The sequence below is a fragment of the Phacochoerus africanus genome, chromosome 8, assembly GCF_016906955.1.
Source record: "Phacochoerus africanus isolate WHEZ1 chromosome 8, ROS_Pafr_v1, whole genome shotgun sequence".
Taxonomy (NCBI): Eukaryota; Metazoa; Chordata; class Mammalia; order Artiodactyla; family Suidae; genus Phacochoerus; species Phacochoerus africanus.
Genome location: NC_062551.1, coordinates 77613622 through 77633417, shown reverse-complemented (window position 1 = coordinate 77633417; position 19796 = coordinate 77613622). Strand labels below are relative to the sequence as shown.

General features: G+C 43.0%; 1 protein-coding gene across 1 annotated transcript in view; it reads right to left on the bottom strand.

Moving 5' to 3' along the window:
- MICOS10 (mitochondrial contact site and cristae organizing system subunit 10) overlaps positions 1-18113 on the bottom strand; it is a 35645-nt gene extending 17532 nt beyond the window's left edge. Inside the window, exon 1 of the mRNA XM_047792211.1 lies at positions 17966-18113. Coding sequence (XP_047648167.1) covers positions 17966-18029 — 64 coding nt within the window. The 5' untranslated portion in view covers positions 18030-18113. The remainder of the gene's footprint in view (positions 1-17965) is intronic.
- Positions 18114-19796: the final 1683 nt, after the last annotated feature.

The window sequence follows — 19796 nt, the reverse complement described above, 5'->3', positions numbered from 1 at the left end:
ACGCCGGATCGTTAACCCACTGAGCAAGGGCAGGGACCGAACCTGCAACCTCATGGTTCCTAGTCGGATTCGTTAACCACTGCGCCACGACGGGAACTCCTCAAATTTTTTTCTAATCTGTACCCCTTTATCCTTTATTTCTTGTTTCCTATCAGGCTTTCTAAAAAGCATTTCAAATTCATTTTCCCCACTTCTTTTAAAATTGACAAATTATGTAAATCAGCTATAATGGAAAAAATAAAAATTATAAAAAAAATAAATAAAATTGACGAGTTAAATTGTTACCTGTTAACAGTTATCATCTAGATTCCAATGGGCTTTCACTTAATATTTGTCTTAAAAAAAAAAAGGATTCATTTAGTCAAAAAAAAAAAACCCCTATACTTTCTTTAAAAAGTCACTCTAATCAATCTTTTTGTTTCTTTTTCTTTTTTTCTTCATTTCACACCACTTTTGTTGCTGAAAGAGTATACGCATATGGATGTATGAATATATGATCCTGTGTTGTGTGAAGAGACATAAAGAGTAAGAAGTTTGGAGCACTTGCACTTGTCATGGGCAGGATTTCTAAACCTCGACTCCTGACATCTGGGGCTGGATAATTCTTGGTTGCTGTCCCGTGCAGAGTAGGATGTTCAGCAGCATCCTGTTTCCCTACCCACTAGATGTCAGTAGCACCCCCACTCCCCCATCCCCCAGCAATATGGGAACCATACAGGTCTCCAGACATCGCCAAATGTCCCAGTGGGCGGGGGGAGGGGGGGTAAGTCACCCGCAGCTGAGGCCCACCAGTCTAGCTAGCGCTTTTACAATTTATAAGATGCTTTCACATCCATTAGATTATCTAATCCTGGGCCTCATCAAAACCATGTAGGGATTAGCATGGGAAATTTACAGAAGAGGAAACTGAGGCTGAGAGGCCATCAACTGTCCCAAGCTCACTTGGCTCCAGGCCTGTTCTTCCCACGTCCCACAGAGTGCCCCTCCAGCTCAAGGAGCATCATACTGCAGGCCCTTGGTTTCCTCACCCTTAGTGAGAGGCTTCTCTTTCTTCCAGAGACATCTTCTGTGAAAGTCTCATACATTCAAAAGATAAAACTAAGCTGCTATTTGAGGAGTCCAAGTAGCAGCCAGGCCATACATCCTGAACCCCATACTTGTCCCAGAGGGGCTCCACAAACTTTAGGGCTCTGCAGAGCACATTTTGTAAACTGGTGATAATGAACTCCTCTGTCTGCTGTAACACATAAAGTTATGACTCTGGTTTTTTGCCTTTTTTTTTTTTAAAGGGCCACACCTAGGAGGAGTTCCTGTCGTGGCGCAGTGGTTAAGGAATCCGACTAGGAACCATGAGGTTGCGGGTTCGGTCCCTGCCCTTGCTCAGTGCGTTAAGGATCTGGCGTTGCCGTGAGCTGTGGTGTAGGTCTCAGACGCGGCTCGGATCCCACGTTGCTGTGCCTGTGGTATAGGCTGGTAGCTACAGCTCTGACTCGACCCCTAGCCTGGGAACCTCCACATGCCGCGGGAGTGGCCCAAGAAATAGCAAAAAAAAAAAAAAAAAAAAGACAGAAGGGCCACACCTACAGCATATGGAAGTTCCTGGTTTAGGGGTTGAAATGGAGCTGCAGCTGCCAGCCACAGCCACAGCCACACTGGACCTGAGCCACATCTGCAACCCACAGCTTGCAGCAATGTCAGATCCTTTAGCCCACTGAGTGAGGCCAGGGATCGAATCTGCGTCCTCAGAGATTCCAGTCAGATTCATTTCCCCTGAGCATCAACGGGAACTCCAGTTTATTGTTTATCATTCCATTTATAAAATAGGATCATTTATCATACATGATGTTCTAAAATTTGCTTTTCTCAAGACTTTATGATTATCATGGACACTTTCTGTGACAGTATGTCTATTTAAAACTTTTTATGAACATACAAACAGAAAGCTGCACAATTAAGTGTACCACTCAATGAATTTTCAGACTAAACATACCCATGTTACCAGCAACCAGAGCAAGAAACAAAAGATAACCAGCATCCCCAGAAGCCTGCTTTGTGCTCCCTGAGTCAAAACTAGCCATCCAAGGATAACTGGATTCTGACTTCTCATAGCATAGCATAGTTTTGACTGTTTTTAAACTTACATAAATGGAGTCACACAGTATATACTCTGGCTCAACACTGTTGTGAATAGCTGTCATTTGTTCATTATCATTGCTGTACAGTATTCAATTGCATTAATATACCACTATTTACTTAATCATTCTTTTTTTTTTTTAATTTTAGGGCTGCACCCACAGCATATGGAGGTTTCCAGGCAAGGGGTCAAATCAGAGCTACAGCTGCCAGCCTAGGCCACAGTCACAGCAATGCGGGATCCAAGACGTGTCTGCGACCTATACCATGGCTCACAACAATGCTGGATCCTTAACCCACTGAGGGAGGCCAGGGATTGAGCCCGCAACCTCATGGTTCCTAATCGGATTCATTTCCACTGCTCCACAACGGAAACTCCTACTTATCCATTCTATTGATGGGCATTTGGGTACTTTCCAATCAATGCTATATAAATAGGGTTCTGTCAACATTCAAGTGTCAGTAATTTGGTGAACACACATATGCATGTCTACTGGGTATATATCTAGGCATGGAATTGCTTTGTCACAAGGTATACCTAAAGTTAGTAGATACTACTAGTTTTCCAAAGTGGTGACATTGATTCATGCTCACTCAAGTAAAGTCTGAGGGTTCTGGTTGCTTATAGCCTCACCAATACTGGTATATTTCATATTTTTTTCATTTCATGTTTCATCTTCTTGTATTTAAATAGCCTTTTTTTTTTTCCATATCCATAGTGTGTGGAAGTTCCTGGGCCAGGGATCAAAGCCACACCAGAGCAATTACCCGAGCGACCACAGTGACAATACCAGGTCCTTAACCTGCTGCACCACAAGGGAACTCCCTTAAATAACCTTTTTTTTTTTTTTTTTTGCTTTTTAGGGCTGCACCTGCAGCACAAGGAGGTTCCCAGGCTAGGGGTCGAATTGGAGCTACAGCTGCCGGCCTACGCCACAGCTCACAACAACGCCAGATCCTTAACCCAGTGAGCAAGGCCAGGGATCAAACCAGCAACCTCATGGTTCCTATTAGGATTCGTTCCTGCTGTGCCACGATGAGAATTCCTTAAATAACTTTTTGAGATATAACTTGTGCAGAATAAACCGTACCCTGTTGAAGTGTATAATTCAATGAGTTTGGAAGATGTATACTCCTGGGAAACTACCAGCACACAATCAAGAAAGAGTATGGCTATCACCTCCCTAAAGTTTCCTTATGTCCTTCTGCAATCCATCCTTCTCTCCACTCTTTGCCACAGGCAACCACTTATCTACTTTGTCATTACAGATTGGTTTGCATTTTCTATAATTTATATATAAATGGGATCATACAGAATGTACTCTTGTGTCTAGCTTCTTTCAACAGAATGATTTTGAAATATATATATGTTGTATGTATCAACAGCTTGTTGTTTTTTTTTTTTTTTTTGCTTTTCAGGGCCACACTGTGGCATATGGAAGTTCCTAGGCTAGGAACTTCCTGGGGTCAAATCAAAGCTGCAGCTGCTGGCCTATGCCACAGCCACACCAGATCAAGCCGCATCTGCAACCTACACCAGAGATCGTGGCAATACTGGATCATTAAACTACTGAGCAAGGCCAGGGATCAAACCCAAAACCTCATGGATACTAGTTGGGTTCTCTACCCACTGGGCCACCACAGGAACTCCACTTGTTCCTTTTTATTACTGACTGTTCCCTTCTATGGATAATAGTACACATCTGTTTACCATTCACCTGTTAATGGACATCTGGGTTTTCCCCAGTATGGGGCCTTATGAATAAAGCTGCTATGAACATTCATATAAAGACTTTTTGTGAACATTTTTCATTTCTCTTGGGTAAATAAATAATTAGGAGTAGAATGAGTAGATGGTATGTTTAACTTTGTAAGAAACTACCAAACAGTTCTACAAAATGAATGTGCCATTACACATTCCTATTAACAGTGTATAAGAATTCCAGCTGTTCCACATCCTAGTCAACCTCAGTGGCATCAGTCTTTTCAGTAAGTGTAATGGGTGTGTAGGGGTATCTCGTTATGATTTTAATTTTAACTTCCCCAATATCCATTGATGTTGAACATCTTTTCATGCTCCTATTTGCCATCAGTACACCTTCTTTTGTAAAGAATCTTTTCAAACATTTTACCAATTTTCTTACATGGACTGTCTTCTTGCGATGGAATTTAAGAACTCTTTATTCCGGAAACAAGCCCTTTATCAGATATATGAATTGCAAATATTCTCTCCCATTCTGGGGCTTGTCTTTTTGTTCTCTTAATGGTGTCTTTCAAAAAGCAACTTTTAAATTTTCATCAAATCCAGTGTATCAATTTTTTTCCTTTGTGATTTTGCTTTTTTGTGACCTAAGAAATCTTTTTGAACTCAAAGTTACAAAGATTTTTTTCTCCCACATTTTCTTTTACATATTCTATAGTTTTAGCTTTCACATGTAGGTCTGTGATCCTTTCAATTTAATTTTTATGTGTCATAATGAGGTTTTTTCTATATATGGATCCCAGTTATTTTAGCACAATTTGTTGAAAAGATTTTCCTTTTTTCCATTAAACTCCCTTGGCATCTCTGTCAAAAATGAATTGACCATATATTTATGGGTCTACTTCTAGACACTAGCCAATCTCACCAATTTACATGTTTCCCTTTTCCAACACCACAGTGTCTTGTTTACTGCAGCCTCACAATAAGTCTTGAAATCAGGTAATGTCAGTCTTCCAACTTAGTTTTTCTTTTAAAAAATTCTATCTGTTCTGGATTGTTTACACTTTCATATAGATTTTTTAATTAATTTCTTAATTTCTACAAGTATCTTTGAGTATTATTTTTCTTGCTGGAAAAACAGTGATAATATAAACTTCCTCACTGAATTGCTAGGAGAGAAAAAAGGGGATAATATATTAGTGTGCCAAATACGGTGGCACATAACACGCATTCAGTAATGTTAGCTTCCTCTCTCTTTCCCTCTTTAGACCTTTAAATAAACAGGATTCAATCTAGCAATGCCCTAACATTTCACTAGTGGGTCAATGGCCGTGGTAAAAATATTACCACACCAAACAACTTTTTAAAGTAAATATTTGTATTTTTACTTGGATTCAAATCTGAAATACACTTGCCAGAAAAAGCAATTCAGCATATTTACTAATAAACTGTTTCAGGCCACATTTTAGGAAAGCATAAAACCACAGCCAGCAGAAAAATTTAAATATGTTTTCAAGTTCCAGAGAGTGCCTCATTACATTATTCTACAACACTAACAGAAAACGCTCCTCTAGCAAGATCGCAATGTTCCATTATTCACACTGCTGCTGCAAATGGAAAAAGTATTTCTGCTCCCAAACATTGTTTAGAAATACATATAACAAACAAAATATGGCTAGTAATTCAACAATTAACATGTACTAATTTGAAATCCAAACCTATAAACAACCAAAAGCCTTTGAAGTATTTTAGTTTAGCCTAACTGATATCACTCCATGAAATGGAGAGGTATCAGTTTGCAAACACAGGCTACAAAAGGCAATTTTTGGTGAGCCACCAATGCTTTGTGGTAACCCACATTTATCAGATGAACTGATACTTAAAGGGAAACAATAATTTGCTTTCCTTTCCATGACTATTCAATGGCCTCTTTTTTAAAACATTAAAATGGTCTTAATCAATTTAACTACACTTGATTATCAAATGAACACACAAAACCTGCTGGTTAATTCTAAGGTAGGTCAGTTGCTAAATTTTTTACTGTCCTACTTTCTTAACAATGAAGGAACATGGCCAAACCCTTTCTTTTCATAATGATGAACCTAGTATGGTAAAGAAATAACTTTCCCCTCTGCTGACGAAGCTGCATATAACCAGTGACAAACCTCAGGACACACCAGAAATTAATAAACTGCATCATGTGACCTGGGCCCCCTCCTGCCTCTCCTGTCAACCCCAACTCCGCTCTCCATCACACAGGCTTGACAACACCCTAACAACCCCTGCATTTCAAGTTCTGTAAATGTAACTACTGCACTATCACCATTCCATCCATCTCCACTCACTCTGCCCCCATCTTAGTTCTGGTTTCCTCTAAGCTGATCATTTCACCTTTGGCATGACTTTGCAAAATATGCTAACCTATCCTCACCCTTCTCCAATTCATGCTACTTTAGTGATCTTTCAACCACGTCATTCTAGGTACATACCCAAGAGAAATGAAAACATGTCCACATGAAAACTTGTATCCTTGGTCACAGCACCACTATTCATCATAGCCCAAGGATATAAACAACCTAAATGTCCATCAACTGATAAATGGATAAACAAAATGTGGTACATCCATACCACAGAATATTATTTACCAGCAGATACCACCCAAAGCAATCTACAGATTCAATGCAATCCCTATCAAAATCCTATGGTTTTCTGCAGATATAGAAAATCCATTCTAAAATTCATATGGAATCTCAAGAGACCCTAAAAAGCCAAAAGAATCTTGAAAAAGGAGTTCCTGCTGTGGCACAGTGGGTTAAGAATCCTACTGCAACAGCATAGGTCACTGCAGAAGCGCAGGTTTGATCCCCAGCCCAGCACAGGGGGTTAAAGGATCCAAAGTTGCCACAGCTGCGGCTCAGATTCAATCTCAGGCCCAAGAATTTCCATATGCTATGGGTGCAGCCATAAAAAAATAATCTTGAAAAAAGAACAAATGTGGAGACACAGTTCCTGATTTCAAAACTTACTACAAAGCTACAATTATCAAAACAGTATAGTAATGGCATAAAGACAGATATATAGATCAACAGAAGAGAGAGTCCAGAAATAAACCCTTGCATTTACAGTCAAATGGTTTTTTACAAGGGTGCCAAGACCATTCAGTGGGGAAAGGCCTATCTTTTCAACAAATGGTCCTAGGAAAACTGGATATCCACATGCAAAAAAAAAAATGAAATTGTGCACTTCTTATCTGATACTGTATACAGAAATTAACTTGATGTGAATCAAAAACCTATAAGACTCTTAAAGAAGTATTTCTTGTTGGGGCACAGCAGAAACGAATCTGACTAGGAACCATGAGGTTGCGGGTTCGATCCCTGGCCTTGCTCAGTGGGTTAAGGATCCGGCATTGCCATGAGCTGTGGTGTAGGTCAAAGACATGGCTCAGATCTGGTGTTGCTGTGGCTGTGGCACAGGCCAGCAGCTGTAGCTCTGATTAGACCCCTAGCCTGGGAACCTCCATGTGCTGTGGATGCAGCCCTAAAAGGACAAAAGACAAAAGGCAAAAAAAAACTCTTAAAGAAAATACAGGGCAAAAGTATCAGAACACTGAATTTGCCAATGATCTCTTGCACATGAACTCACAGGAAAAATATAAACATTGGTCTCTGCCTCCAGGTCTGGCACAGAGCTCCTAGGTCCCTTAGAATTTCCTGGGTGACAGGCATGTCTTTTGCTCTAATGAGGCAACTCTTGATGGGCTCCTGGAAAGCTTCAGGGGGAGCACTGGTCACCATAAAGACCAAACCATGCTTGGAATTTTCACCCCCATCTCGCCATCCTCCAAGAAGAGGAGAGGGACTGGAAATTGAGTGAACAATTAATCATGCCCGTGTAATGAAGCTTCATAAAAATCCCCAAAGTACAGGGTTCTGAGAGCTTCCAGGCTGGTGAACACAACTCCATGCTGGGAGGGAGGTGCACCCCAAATCCACAGAAAAGGAAGCTCCTGCACTTGGAACCCTTTGGGACCTTGTTAAATATCTCTCTTCACCTGGCTGTTCATCCATATTTTTTAGCATCCTTGATAATAAACTGGTAATCTAGTAAGTAAACTGTTTTCCAGAGTTCTGTGAGCCACTCTAACAAATTATTGAACCCTAGGAGGAAGTCATGGGAACGTCTGATTCACAGCCAGTCAGTCAGAAGCACAACTAACTATCTGGACTTGTGACTGGCATCTGGAGTGGGAGTCTAAGGGGTCTGAGCCCTTAACCCATGGGGACTGAGCCATCTCCAGTTAGTGTCGGAACTGAACTGAGTTATGGAACACCTAGCTGGCTTCAGAGAATAGCTTGGGGTAGAAAACCCATACATCTGATGTCAGAAGTACTGTGAGTATGAGAGGAGAGGAGAAAACAGAGAGTTTTTTCACAGCTCAGACACCAAGGCATAGTCAACAAAAACAAAAATTTGACAAACTGGACTTGGTGAAAATTTTAAAATTCTAAGTATCAAAATATTGGGAATTTTCTTGTGGTGCCAGTGGGTTAAGGGTCCAGCATTTTCACTAAATCAGCTTGGGTCACTGCTCTGGCATGGGTTCCATCTCAGGCCTGAGAACTTCTACATGCCATGGGCACCCCACCCCCAAAGAGATAATATCAGCAGGGTAAAAAAGCATGCCACATACATGAAAGAAAATACTCGCAAATCATAGACCTATAAGGGATTGCTAACAAGAATATATAGAGAATCCTAAAATGCAACAACAAAAGCAATTCAAAGGTGGACAAAGGATTGGAACAGACATTTCTCCAAAGAGATATCAATGGCCGATAGGCATTTGAAGAAATGCTCAATATTGCTGATTATTAGAGAAATGGAAATCAAAGCTACAGTTAGATACTACCTTACACCAATCAGGATGGCCACTATAAATTTAAAAAAAAGAAAAGAAAACAAGCGTTGGTGAAAATATAAAGAAACTGGGACTCTTGTGCAGTATTGTTAGGAATGTTAAATGGTCCGGCCGCTGTGGAAAAGAGAATAACAGATTCTCAAAAAGTTCAAAATAGGGAGTTCCCATCGTGGCTTCCCAGCGGTTACTGAACCTGACTAGGATCCATAAGCAGGATGCGAGTTCGATCCCTGGCCTCGCTCAGTGTGTCAGGGATCTGGCATTGCCGTGAGCTGTGGTGTAGGTCGAAGAAACAGCTTGGATTCCATGTTGCTGCAGCTGTGGTATGGGCCGGCAGCTGTAGCTGTGATTCGACCCCTAGCCTGGGAACCTCCCTATGCTGCAGGTGCAGCCCTAAAAAGAAAAAGAAAAAAGTTCAAAATAGAATTGCCATATTATGTAACAAAACTACTTCTAGGTGTATATCCAAAAAACTGAAAGCAGGGTCTCCAAGAGATAGCTGTATAACCATGTTCAGCGCAGCATTATTCGCAATAGCTAAAATGCAGAAGCAACCCAACTGTCCATCAACAGGTGAATGTACAAATTACATTATGTACATTGCTCAATGTATAAATACATTATGGAATATTCAGCTTTAAAAAGGGAGGAAATTCTGGAGTTCCCTCGGGGCTCAGCAGGTTAAGGATCCAGCACTGTTACTGATGTAGCTCTGGTTACAGCTGTGGCACAGGTTTGATCCCTGGCCTGGGAATTTCCTCATGTTGCAGGTGCAGCCCCCCCACCCCACAAAAAGGAAGGAAATTCTGACATATACTACAACAAGAACAAACCCTGAAGACATAATGCAAAGTGAGATAAGCCAATCTCAAAAAGACAAATACTGTATGATTCCACTTATATGACGTACTTCAGAGCAGTCAAAATCACAGACAAAAAGTAAAATGGTGGTTGCCAGGGGCTGGGAGGGGGGAGGGAATGGAGAGCTACTGTTAACTGGGTACAGAATTTCAGTTTTAAAAGATGAGTTATGGAGATATGACTCATAATGACTGCAAAACAATATGAACATATTTAATATCACTTAACAGTACACTTAAAAAGGTAAAGATGGTAAAATTTAAATTTTACGAAAAAATTTTTATTGATGTACAGTTGATTTACAACATTGTGTTAGTTTCAGGTATACAGCAAAGTGATTCAGTTACACACACATATACATGTATTCTGTTTCAGACTCTTTTCCAGTACAGGCTATTAGGAGATATTCCTGTGCTATACAGTAGCTCCCTGTTTATCTACTTTATAGACAGTAATGTGTATATGTTAATCCCAAACTATTTATCCCCCTCAACCAAGATGGCAAATTTTGCCGTATGTAATTTATTTATTTATTTGCCACACCCACAGCATATGGAAGTTCCCGGGTCAGGGACGGAATCCAAGATGCAACTGTGGCCTATGCCACAGCTGCAGCAACGTTGGTTCCTTAATCCACTGTGCCAGGCCAGGGATCAAACCCACATTTCAGTAGTGACCCAAGCCACTGCAGAGACAACTGGATCCTTAACCCACTGTGCCACAGCAGGAAGTCCATTGTTATATGTATTTTAAAACAATTTTTAAAAACGAGAGGAAAATACCCCCAAGACTATGAGAATTAAAAGAGATAATGTACCGTGCTTAGCAGTGTCCCGCACCTGATGAGTGCGCAATAAACAGCAGTCACTACCATCGTTCCCCATCAGAGAGAGCCAAGTCTCTCTCTTCTAGGACACTGCCTGGACAATTTCTGAGGCCGGAAATGCAGACTTCCACCTATTAAAACACCTACATATTCTGTAAAATGGAACTTCAATGTCGCCACCTCCTTTTGACATTCCTCAAGAAGGTAAGCCCCTCAAGGGTGGGGTCAGTCCCCATTCGTCTGTGCACTCTCCAGGCTTTTTCACAAGGCCTGCTGTTAAACTGCTTGGGGAAGCACACAGTAAGGACAACTATTACTGATGCAAACTGGACTTCCACCCCCCACGACCGCCCTAATCAGAACAAACGTGTTAATTATTTTAACTTATGATTGCTATCCTACATTCACATGCCTGTGGCTGGTATTTATCAAGTACAGGTAATGTACTAACTGCTCTACAGAGATTATCTCATTTTATCCTTACTTTTAACAACTACCATTTTATAGTTGAGGAAACTGAGGCACAGAGAAGTACTTATTAGTACATTTATTTATTTGTTTGTTTTTGTCTTTTTTGCCTTTTCTAGGGCCACACCTGCGGCATATGGAGGTTCCCAGGCTAGGGGTCTAATCAGAGCTGTAGCTGCCAGTCTATGCCACAGCCACAGTAATGCAGGATCCGAGCTGTGTCTGCGACCTACACCACAGCTCACGGCAATGCTGGATCATTAACCCACTGAGCGAAGCCAGGGATCAAACCCGCCACCTCATGGTTCCTCGTCGGATTCTTTAACCACTGAGCCACGACGGGAACTCCCTGGTACATTTATTTTTAACGCAAAAAATTAGTCAAAAGAAAAGGCATGTGAATGCTACCACAGTCCACTGAGCAGAATACATTCTAGGGGCTGCTTACAAATGTCCATAGCTTGCATTTTCCCTTGTGCTTAACACATGTGGCTTGCAAGGACAGCCTTTTTCAGGAAAGTATCACAGCCTTGGGCAACCCCTCCCCTCAACCATGATTTCTCCTTCCCCTCTTTTATTTTTTTGACTGCACCCACAGCTTAAGGAAGTTCCTGGGCCAGGGATCGAATTCAAGCCACAGTCACTACGCCACAGCTGAGGCAAAGTCGGCAATGCCGGGTCATAACCTACTGCACCATGGTGGGAACAACTCCTTGCCCTCTTTTAGGCTTCCTGGCCAACAGATGGATTACGACCAAATATTCCTGGAGTTTCCACTGTGGAAATAAATCTAACTAGTATCCATGACGACTCGGGTTCAATCCCTGGCCTCTCCCAGTGAGTCAGGGATCCAGAGTTGCCGTGAGCTGTGGTGTAGGTCACAGAAGCGGCTTGGATCCTGCGTTGCTGTGGCTGTGGCGTAGGCCAGCAGTTGTAGCTCTGATTCATCCCCTAGCCTGGGAACTTCCATATGCCGAGAATGCGGCCCTAAAAAGCCAAAAAAAAAAAAAAAAAAAGACTAGATATTCCTTACTCTGGTCTTGCAGTGGGAATGGAATATGGGGAAAAAAGGGGCATAGCCAACTTTACAGGTTTTCAAGTCACATTAAGGATTCCCAAGGCCTCCAAATACATCCACGAACTACTGGAATGAGATTTTCCTCGAAGCTTCCTCCAGAAAATCTGCAAATATGGGGCCCTGGCCTCTGCCACACAGACATTAAATTGGCCATTAGGTCACAGCCTGCCAGCACCGGTTTTCTACATTCAGGACTCTGAGGGCAATGACAATGCTTCCATGACCCACTCTTGTGGGGCAAAGAAATTCTCAAGGTGCAGGGAAGGACCTCCAAAATTCTCATAACTCAGTGATTTTCTCATCTCCTAAAATCTTATTTTCCCTGGGAAACAGAAAATAGATAGAACCTCCAATCCAGTCCAGACAAACACAAGGTGAGGGCACCCGCTCTGTCTCAAAACTATTTAGACTCTTATGTTGGCAAAGATACTATGTCTTCTGTTCTGACCAGCAAGAGTCTAAGACTGTGTGGAGTTCCCTGGTAGCCTAGTGGTTAAGGATTCAGCATTGTCACTGCTGTGGCTCGGGTCTGATCCCTGGCCTGGGAACTTCCACATGCCACAAGCGTGAGCCAAAAAAAAAATGAGAAAAGAGCATGTGTCTTATTCATGCAGGTACACACAAAACTAACTACTCAGTATGTACAAGGAAAATAAATGGCACAGCCCTTGAACTGGGTGGGAAAGAAAACCAGAGCAATCGATATATCTGATAAAACTTAAAAATAAATTCACAAAATTAGCAAAAACCATTAATGATGCATTCACATAAAACTAACAGAACATGCTCTTCATAAAATATAATGTTCTTCACTCCTTGTTAATTTCCTGCAACAAGGCTTTGGCACCACCACTTAAACCAACATCACCTTCTACTTGTTTAAATAAAAAAGTGCTCTCTGGTTTATGTTTCTTTGTTGACAACCCCCAAACATTTCTAACACTGCTTTATTTTTAAGATTATTGAGGAGTTACCATCACAGCTCAGTGGTCACAGACCCAACTAGTATCCATGAGGAAGCAGGTTCGATCCCTGGTCTCACTCAGAGGGTTAAGGATTTGGTGTTGCCATGAGCTATGGTGTAGGTCGAAGACGTGGCTCAGATCTGGTGTTGTTGCTGTGGCTTAGGCCAGTGACTGCAGCTCTAGTTTGACCCCTAGCCTGGGAACTTCTATATGCTGTGGGTGTGGCTCTAAAAAAACAAACAAAAAGATTATTGAAAATAATTTAAAAGCTGAGATGAAATAAAAAGTTGGTAAAAGTTCCAAGAGTACAAGGACATATGATCAAATTCACATGAAATCTGCCTTACTTGGACTTTTCAAACTTAAATGCTAATTCACTCAGTTAGTAGCAAACATGGGCAGAGAAAAAGAGTCTATGAGAGTCTCAGCAATACCTGTTATTCATTTAACAGTAATTATTAATGCCTCCTCTATGCTGGAGGCTGGAGGTCAACAGTGAACAAAACAGCCTCTGGTTCTCAAGATTATATTCTACGGAGGAAGGACAAAGGAAGTAAATAAACTGCAGGGGAGTTCCCTGGTGGTCTACTGCTTAGGACCTAGCACTTTTACAGCTGTGCCCTGGATTCAATCCCTGATCTAGGAACTGAGATTCCACATCAAGCCACTGCACATCATGGGGTGGAAGGGAGGGAGGGAGAAGGAGAGAGAGAGGAAGGAAGGGAGGGAGGGAGGAAGAGAGGAAGGAAAGAAAAAAAAGAAAGGGAGAAAGAGAAAGAGAGAAAGAAACTGCAAATTCCAAGTGATGATAGGAGCTATCAAGAAAAACTAGTGATGGGATAGGGAATAAACAGGACAACTAAAAACTTTTTTTTTTTTTTGTCTTTTTAGGGCCACATCTGCAGCATATGGAGGTTCCCAGGCTAGGGGTCCAATTGGAGCTGTCGCCGCTGGCCTACACCACAGCCACAGCAACGCAGGATCTGAGCCATGTCTGCAACTATACCACAGCTCACAACAATGCCAGATCCTTAACCCATTGCAGTGATCGAACCTGCGTCCTTGTGGATACTGGTAAGATTCGTTGCTGCTGAGTCACGACAGGAACTCCAGGACACCTCAAAATTTCTTACATGCCAAGAGTTATTTTCGAAAAAAGACATTAAACTCAAACCTTATGGAATGAACTAAGCAATGCAAAAGGGAGGCAGTGGGGGGAATGAAAATAGAGGCCAAAGAGAAGGGTAAAAAAATGGAGAAGGAAAAGAAAAGAATAAGAACTGAAAGAAGAGAGAGATGTATAATGAACACCAGCCTACTGTGCCCACTACAGGGAGACAAGTGTTTTGTTTTGTTGATTCAAGGGCTCAATCCATCAAGTCAAACCACATTAGAACCTACCTACCCCAATATCACACACAAATAAAGGGATATTTTAAAACCATAATTGGGGGGAATAAAAACAGCTCTTCTTAATGATAACAAAGGGAGGAGGAGCGGTATTTACAGATAAATGCAGCTCTTCCTACGAACAAAAGCACATGAAAACTTTCTACTAAGACATTACTCAAGCTTCAGAGTAAGAGATTCTTGAAGAATAGTTTTTTAAAGAACTACTGCCTAAAGTACATACTTGTGAGACCTCTTTAACTCAGCTGTACAGTATCTAGGCTAAAGCAGAACAATTAAAATAGTCATTTTTCAGCAAACCAAGGGGAAAAGAATGAAAACACTAAGAATAAGGCAACGAAACAGAAAAGTGCTCACAAAGGGAGCTAGGCATTCACCTTGACCTCCCTTCAGTCTCCCTCAGGCCAGAGGATATGAGACTGTCGACCTGCAGCTAGAGGCCCGTGGTGGCCCTTCCTCCCTGACTGCATCTTCTACAAAACCTCCACCTGCCTCATGGCAGGCTGCCATTGCCGGAGTCCCCATGTCCATCCTGAAGTACCAGAAAAGCGAGCTGCCAGAGGTTTAAGGAGGTGTAGAAGCTCGCTAACCATAGGAATAAAAACTGACACACTCACTAAAGAGCATTCAAATACCTCTCAAATACCTCTTAGATGGAAACCTCCCCAAACCACCCTTACACACTTCATTCTCATACACTTCCTCTAAGCCCACTGCGTAAGGGTCAAACCCTCAAAACCTGAACTCAGCTTCTCCCTCTTCTCAACTTCATTATCACTGTCAAACAAATGCAACCACGTAAGCAGAAAAGCGACCGAAATTATGAGCTTTTTCCTCACTACAGTCTTGCTCCTCCCACCTGGCATGATTAGGTGTAATTTAGTGTAAATGAGGTACACGCACACCCCTCCTGCTTTACTTCCAAATTCTGATCAATGACCTCACCCCTTAACTAAGTTCTAACCTCGGAGTCATCTTTAAAGAGATGAAATGAGGCAAAGCTAACCAGTTGGAGAGATCAAGAAAACAGCATTTACGGGGTTCCTAGGACATACTTGGCCTGCACTGGCCTAGGAGGTGGGTATTACTACCGCCCTTGTATAAAGGGGGGGGGGAATGTCTGAAGTTTCTCAAACATACCCATTCCCTTCTGGCCTAACAGCTCAGACAGCACCTCCCATTCACAGTGCTGTTAGCCTCCTTGTTTGTAAACACTGCCAAAACAATCACACCGAAATTCCATTGACATCACATCAGTTCCCTGTTGAGGGCAGTGAAAGGCCTCCTGCGTCTCTATTTGCCCAGACCTCAATACATATTTATTGCTTAGAACCATCTCATGATTCCCCACCAGCCTGGACTTAATGAGCTCTGGGAGCAGAAAGAGTTGTTGAATATGCAGCCCGCCTGTGAAAAAGCCAAAGAAAGACAACTCTAAAGCTTTCAAGATAAAGTAGAATCTCTCTGAGATATTTCACAATTGTGACTCCACCCAAACCAGTCTTCTTTAGGGAGTAGGGGGCACTGAAATTAGAATGTCTGGATTCTAAACCCAGCTCCTCCACTTCTAGCCACTTAACCTCTCCAAGCTTCAATTTCCTCCTCCACACAGGTTCAATCAGCCTATGCTCAGGTTCTTCCACCCTCCCTGACCATCCAAGTCATTACCCAAAGCCCAGACGAAGGCCCATTTACCTCACAAACTCTTACTGGATGACCTCAAACCACAACACCACTTACCTGATTTATAATAATAGCTCTACAGCAAAAACAGTCTGAATCATTCATTTTGATTTTTATCTATACTTCTGGATCAGCATTTTCATTTAATTATTCGACCTGTATACACCCCTCCCCAGCGATGCCCCACTCACGAATGACAGTGACACTACTCACTGCCTCAAGTGATCATCAGTGGCACAATATTAATAAATTATCACTACCACCATTTACTGAATACATATAAGTGCCAGGCACGGTGTATTTTGTATATATTTCTGTCCTTCACTCTTCACAGGCCAGCGACCTATACTGCAACTGCAGGATCCTTTAACCCACTGCACTGGGCCAGGGATCAAGCTGGCCCTCCGCAGTGACCCAAGCTGCTAGAGTCAGATTCCTAACCCACTGTGCCACAGCAGGAACTCCAAGATGGTAATATTATTATTGCCAATTTATAAATGAAAAAAACAGGCTCAGAGAGGTTAAATAATTTGTCCCAAATCACACAGCTGGTAAAGAGGATGAAGAGGTAGCTGTGATAAATTACTTTATTTATTGACTCATTCTCAACAATTTTTATCAAGCACTCTTGCGGTGGGGGGTGGGGGGCTGGGGATACAACAGTGAATAAACCAGCAAACATCCCTGCTCTCAAGTACCTTACCATTTTATTTCTTTTCCAATACCTTCTTCATTCAAGGGCACAGTCCTAAATTCTCTTAAATACCCCCCGCTTTTTGTCTTTTTAGAGCCACACCTGTGGCATATGGAAGTTCTCAGGCTAGGGGTCCAATTGGAGCTGTAGCTGCCAGCCTACACCACAGCCACAGCAACGCAGGAACCGAGCAGCCTCTGTGACCTACATCACAGCTCAGGCAATGCCAAATCCTTAACCCACTGAGCAAGGCCAGGGATCGAACAGGGGTCCTCATAAATACTAGTCAGGTTCGTTAACCACTGAGCCATGACAGGAACTCCAAATTCTCTTAAATACTCTTAGGATTTCCATACAAGAATATCAAATTTAAATAATAAAAATCAGTATCTAAGAAAGAGCATGGAATTTGAAGCCAGGAAGCCTGGGTTAAATTCCCAACTTTGCCATTGATTAGGCCCTGGGCAAAGCCCTTCAGCTGACTCTCACTTTCACGACCTGTATAATGAGTTAAGCTGCACACCCAGCACAGTCTGGCACTTAGCAAATGAGTTTCTTTCCCTCTTTCCTCCTGCCCTCCATGCAATGACTTCATAATTTGTGTCGTCACTGAGCACGTGCTAAAAGGCTACCCGAGTCATACTAAGGACTGGAAAGTGACCAATCTCTTACTTTCAAGGTAATTCTCATTTCAGATCACCGTCACTAAGTCTCCGATTTCAGGCCCCAAACTACTCTGATGCCAATAAATCAGGTTATAAGTCGGAAATGACAGCAACTCACGTTAGGGCTTGGCAGTATGTCTAAAATGCTTCCGACTTTTGATTCAGTTGGGCCGGAATGTGGCCTCCTGACCAGGCTGCACGCCCGGTGCGAGAGATGTGACACCAGGGAGGAGAATTTCCAGCCACTGGCTCAAGGTTGTGTCCCACATACCGTCTTAACTCGCAGAGCTCCGCAATTCTCCTGCCACCTGCCAATCTGACCCCCACTTCCTCGGGACTGCAACCCCAGCCCTCCCGCTTCGGGCGGCAGCCCAGGCTCCTCGGGCTCGCGTCCCCCGCCGCCCGAGTGACCTCCCGCCCGGGCTTGGGCAGCTCGCCCTGACCTGAGGGGCTAGAATAGGCCGGACGGCCTGACCTCTATCGGGGTTTCCCCTCCACCCTCCAGGTCAGCGGAGCCTTTGGCCGGCTGCTTGGCTACCGGGAACAAGGAACCCCTTACCTATCTTCACGACCGCATCCGCCAAGCACCGGTCCCACTTCCTGCCGAGCTCTGAATCCGACATGTTCCCCACCCTCAGCTCCAGCTTTCCGGACGGTCGGGCCCCGCGCTCAGACCCAAGGCAAATCTCGCGAGAGTCGGCCGCCGTTTCCAGGCCCGGAAGGCGGATGCCGGCGGGCCAGATATCGCGAGATGCTCTGACTGCTTCCGTACTTTCCGGCTTTTTTTTTCAGTTGGTAGTCAAGGTGACGGGTTGCTGGGAGGCCTGAGGTGACCCTGACCTTGGAGCCGCGCCTACCTAAGGGTTGCAAAGCAGGTTTCCTAGGCGACATCCAGACCCTTGTCTGGAAGGCCCTTCCAACGCACCAGCTCCCATTGTTGGCCTTGGACGTTCCCAGGGCAAGTGAGGGCACAGCGCTGGATTCATTCATTTACTTACTCATCTTGACTTTTTCTACGCCGTCATTTACTCATTTATTGCAGTGGAACTCCCGCCTTCCCCACTAACACAGGTATTGCTCTGGCAAATGTCATCTATTGCCAAATCACATGGACGCGTTTTGACCTCTGTACAGCCTTGGACACAGCTGTTCTTGCGTGCTTCATCCTGGCTTGTCTTCGACTTCTCTTTATTCTTTTGACCCCCCAGAATACCAGTCTTTGCTAATTCTCCTCTGACTTCTCGCCTTTTTAGAGGTCCTTCCAGGGCTGCTTTTTCTCTGCCAGCTGATGAGTGTGTCAGTTCTCTGGGTTCTATCAATCCTCTATAATTACTCTCCCTGAGTAACTGCAAACATTGTCAAATTCTATTTCCAGATCACGCATCTACCTAAATCTTCCTATTCATAATGCAGCCTGTTTGCTAGTATCTTTGTAGTTTTCTCTTCCCGTTTGCATTCTCCCGCATATCAACAAATGCAAATTTGACCATATTACGCCTCTGATTTGAAGCTGTCAGTGACTCCCATTCATCTACTGGTTATATCCAAGCTTCAATGAGTTCATTCTAGGAAGCCTGTACTAATAGAACATAGAGCCCCTCCTTCATCCACTAATAGAGCTGGGAGCTCACCTCCATCTTCTTACTGTCACAGGTGCTCAACTACCCCATAGGATTTTCTATGTTGTATTGAAACATCTTTTTATGGATATTTGTATCTGCCTGTAAAACGAGGAGCTCACTAAAGGCCTGAGCTGCCCCTTCTTCATCTGCACATACCCAGTTCAGAGCACAGTGCCTTGGACAGTAGGATCTTCTGTGAAATATTTGTTAAACTGAATTGAATTCATTTACTTACTCATTTATTCCTGACATCTTAAACAGCAGAGCTGCTATACTAATCCTTGCTGTGTCAGAGCCTCTTCTTTCAGGAAGACTTTGTCCCTTACCCCACCCCCCTTCATCCAACTCCTAGCTGAGCTATAAATCAGATTGTATTGCAGTTGTTTGTGTGTCTCTTGGATGTGACTGTGATCTCCTTGAGAATGGAGGCTATGTCATTTCTATATCCCTGATGACTAGCATAGAGCCTAGTATATATTGGACTCTCAATTCAATAACAGCTTTTTTTTTTTCTTTTTTTTTTTTTGGCTACGCCCACAGCATAAGGAAATTCCCAGGCCAGGGATCAAACCTGAGCCACAGCAGTGACAATGCCAGATCCTTAACCACTAGGCCACCAGGGAACTCCTCAATAACTGCCTTTTTTCTTTTCCTTTTTAGGGCTGCACCATTGGCACATGGAAGTTCCCAGGCAAGGGCTCGAATCAGAGCCCTGCACCACAGACAGCCACAGCAATGTGGCATCTGAGCTGCATCTGAGACCTCACC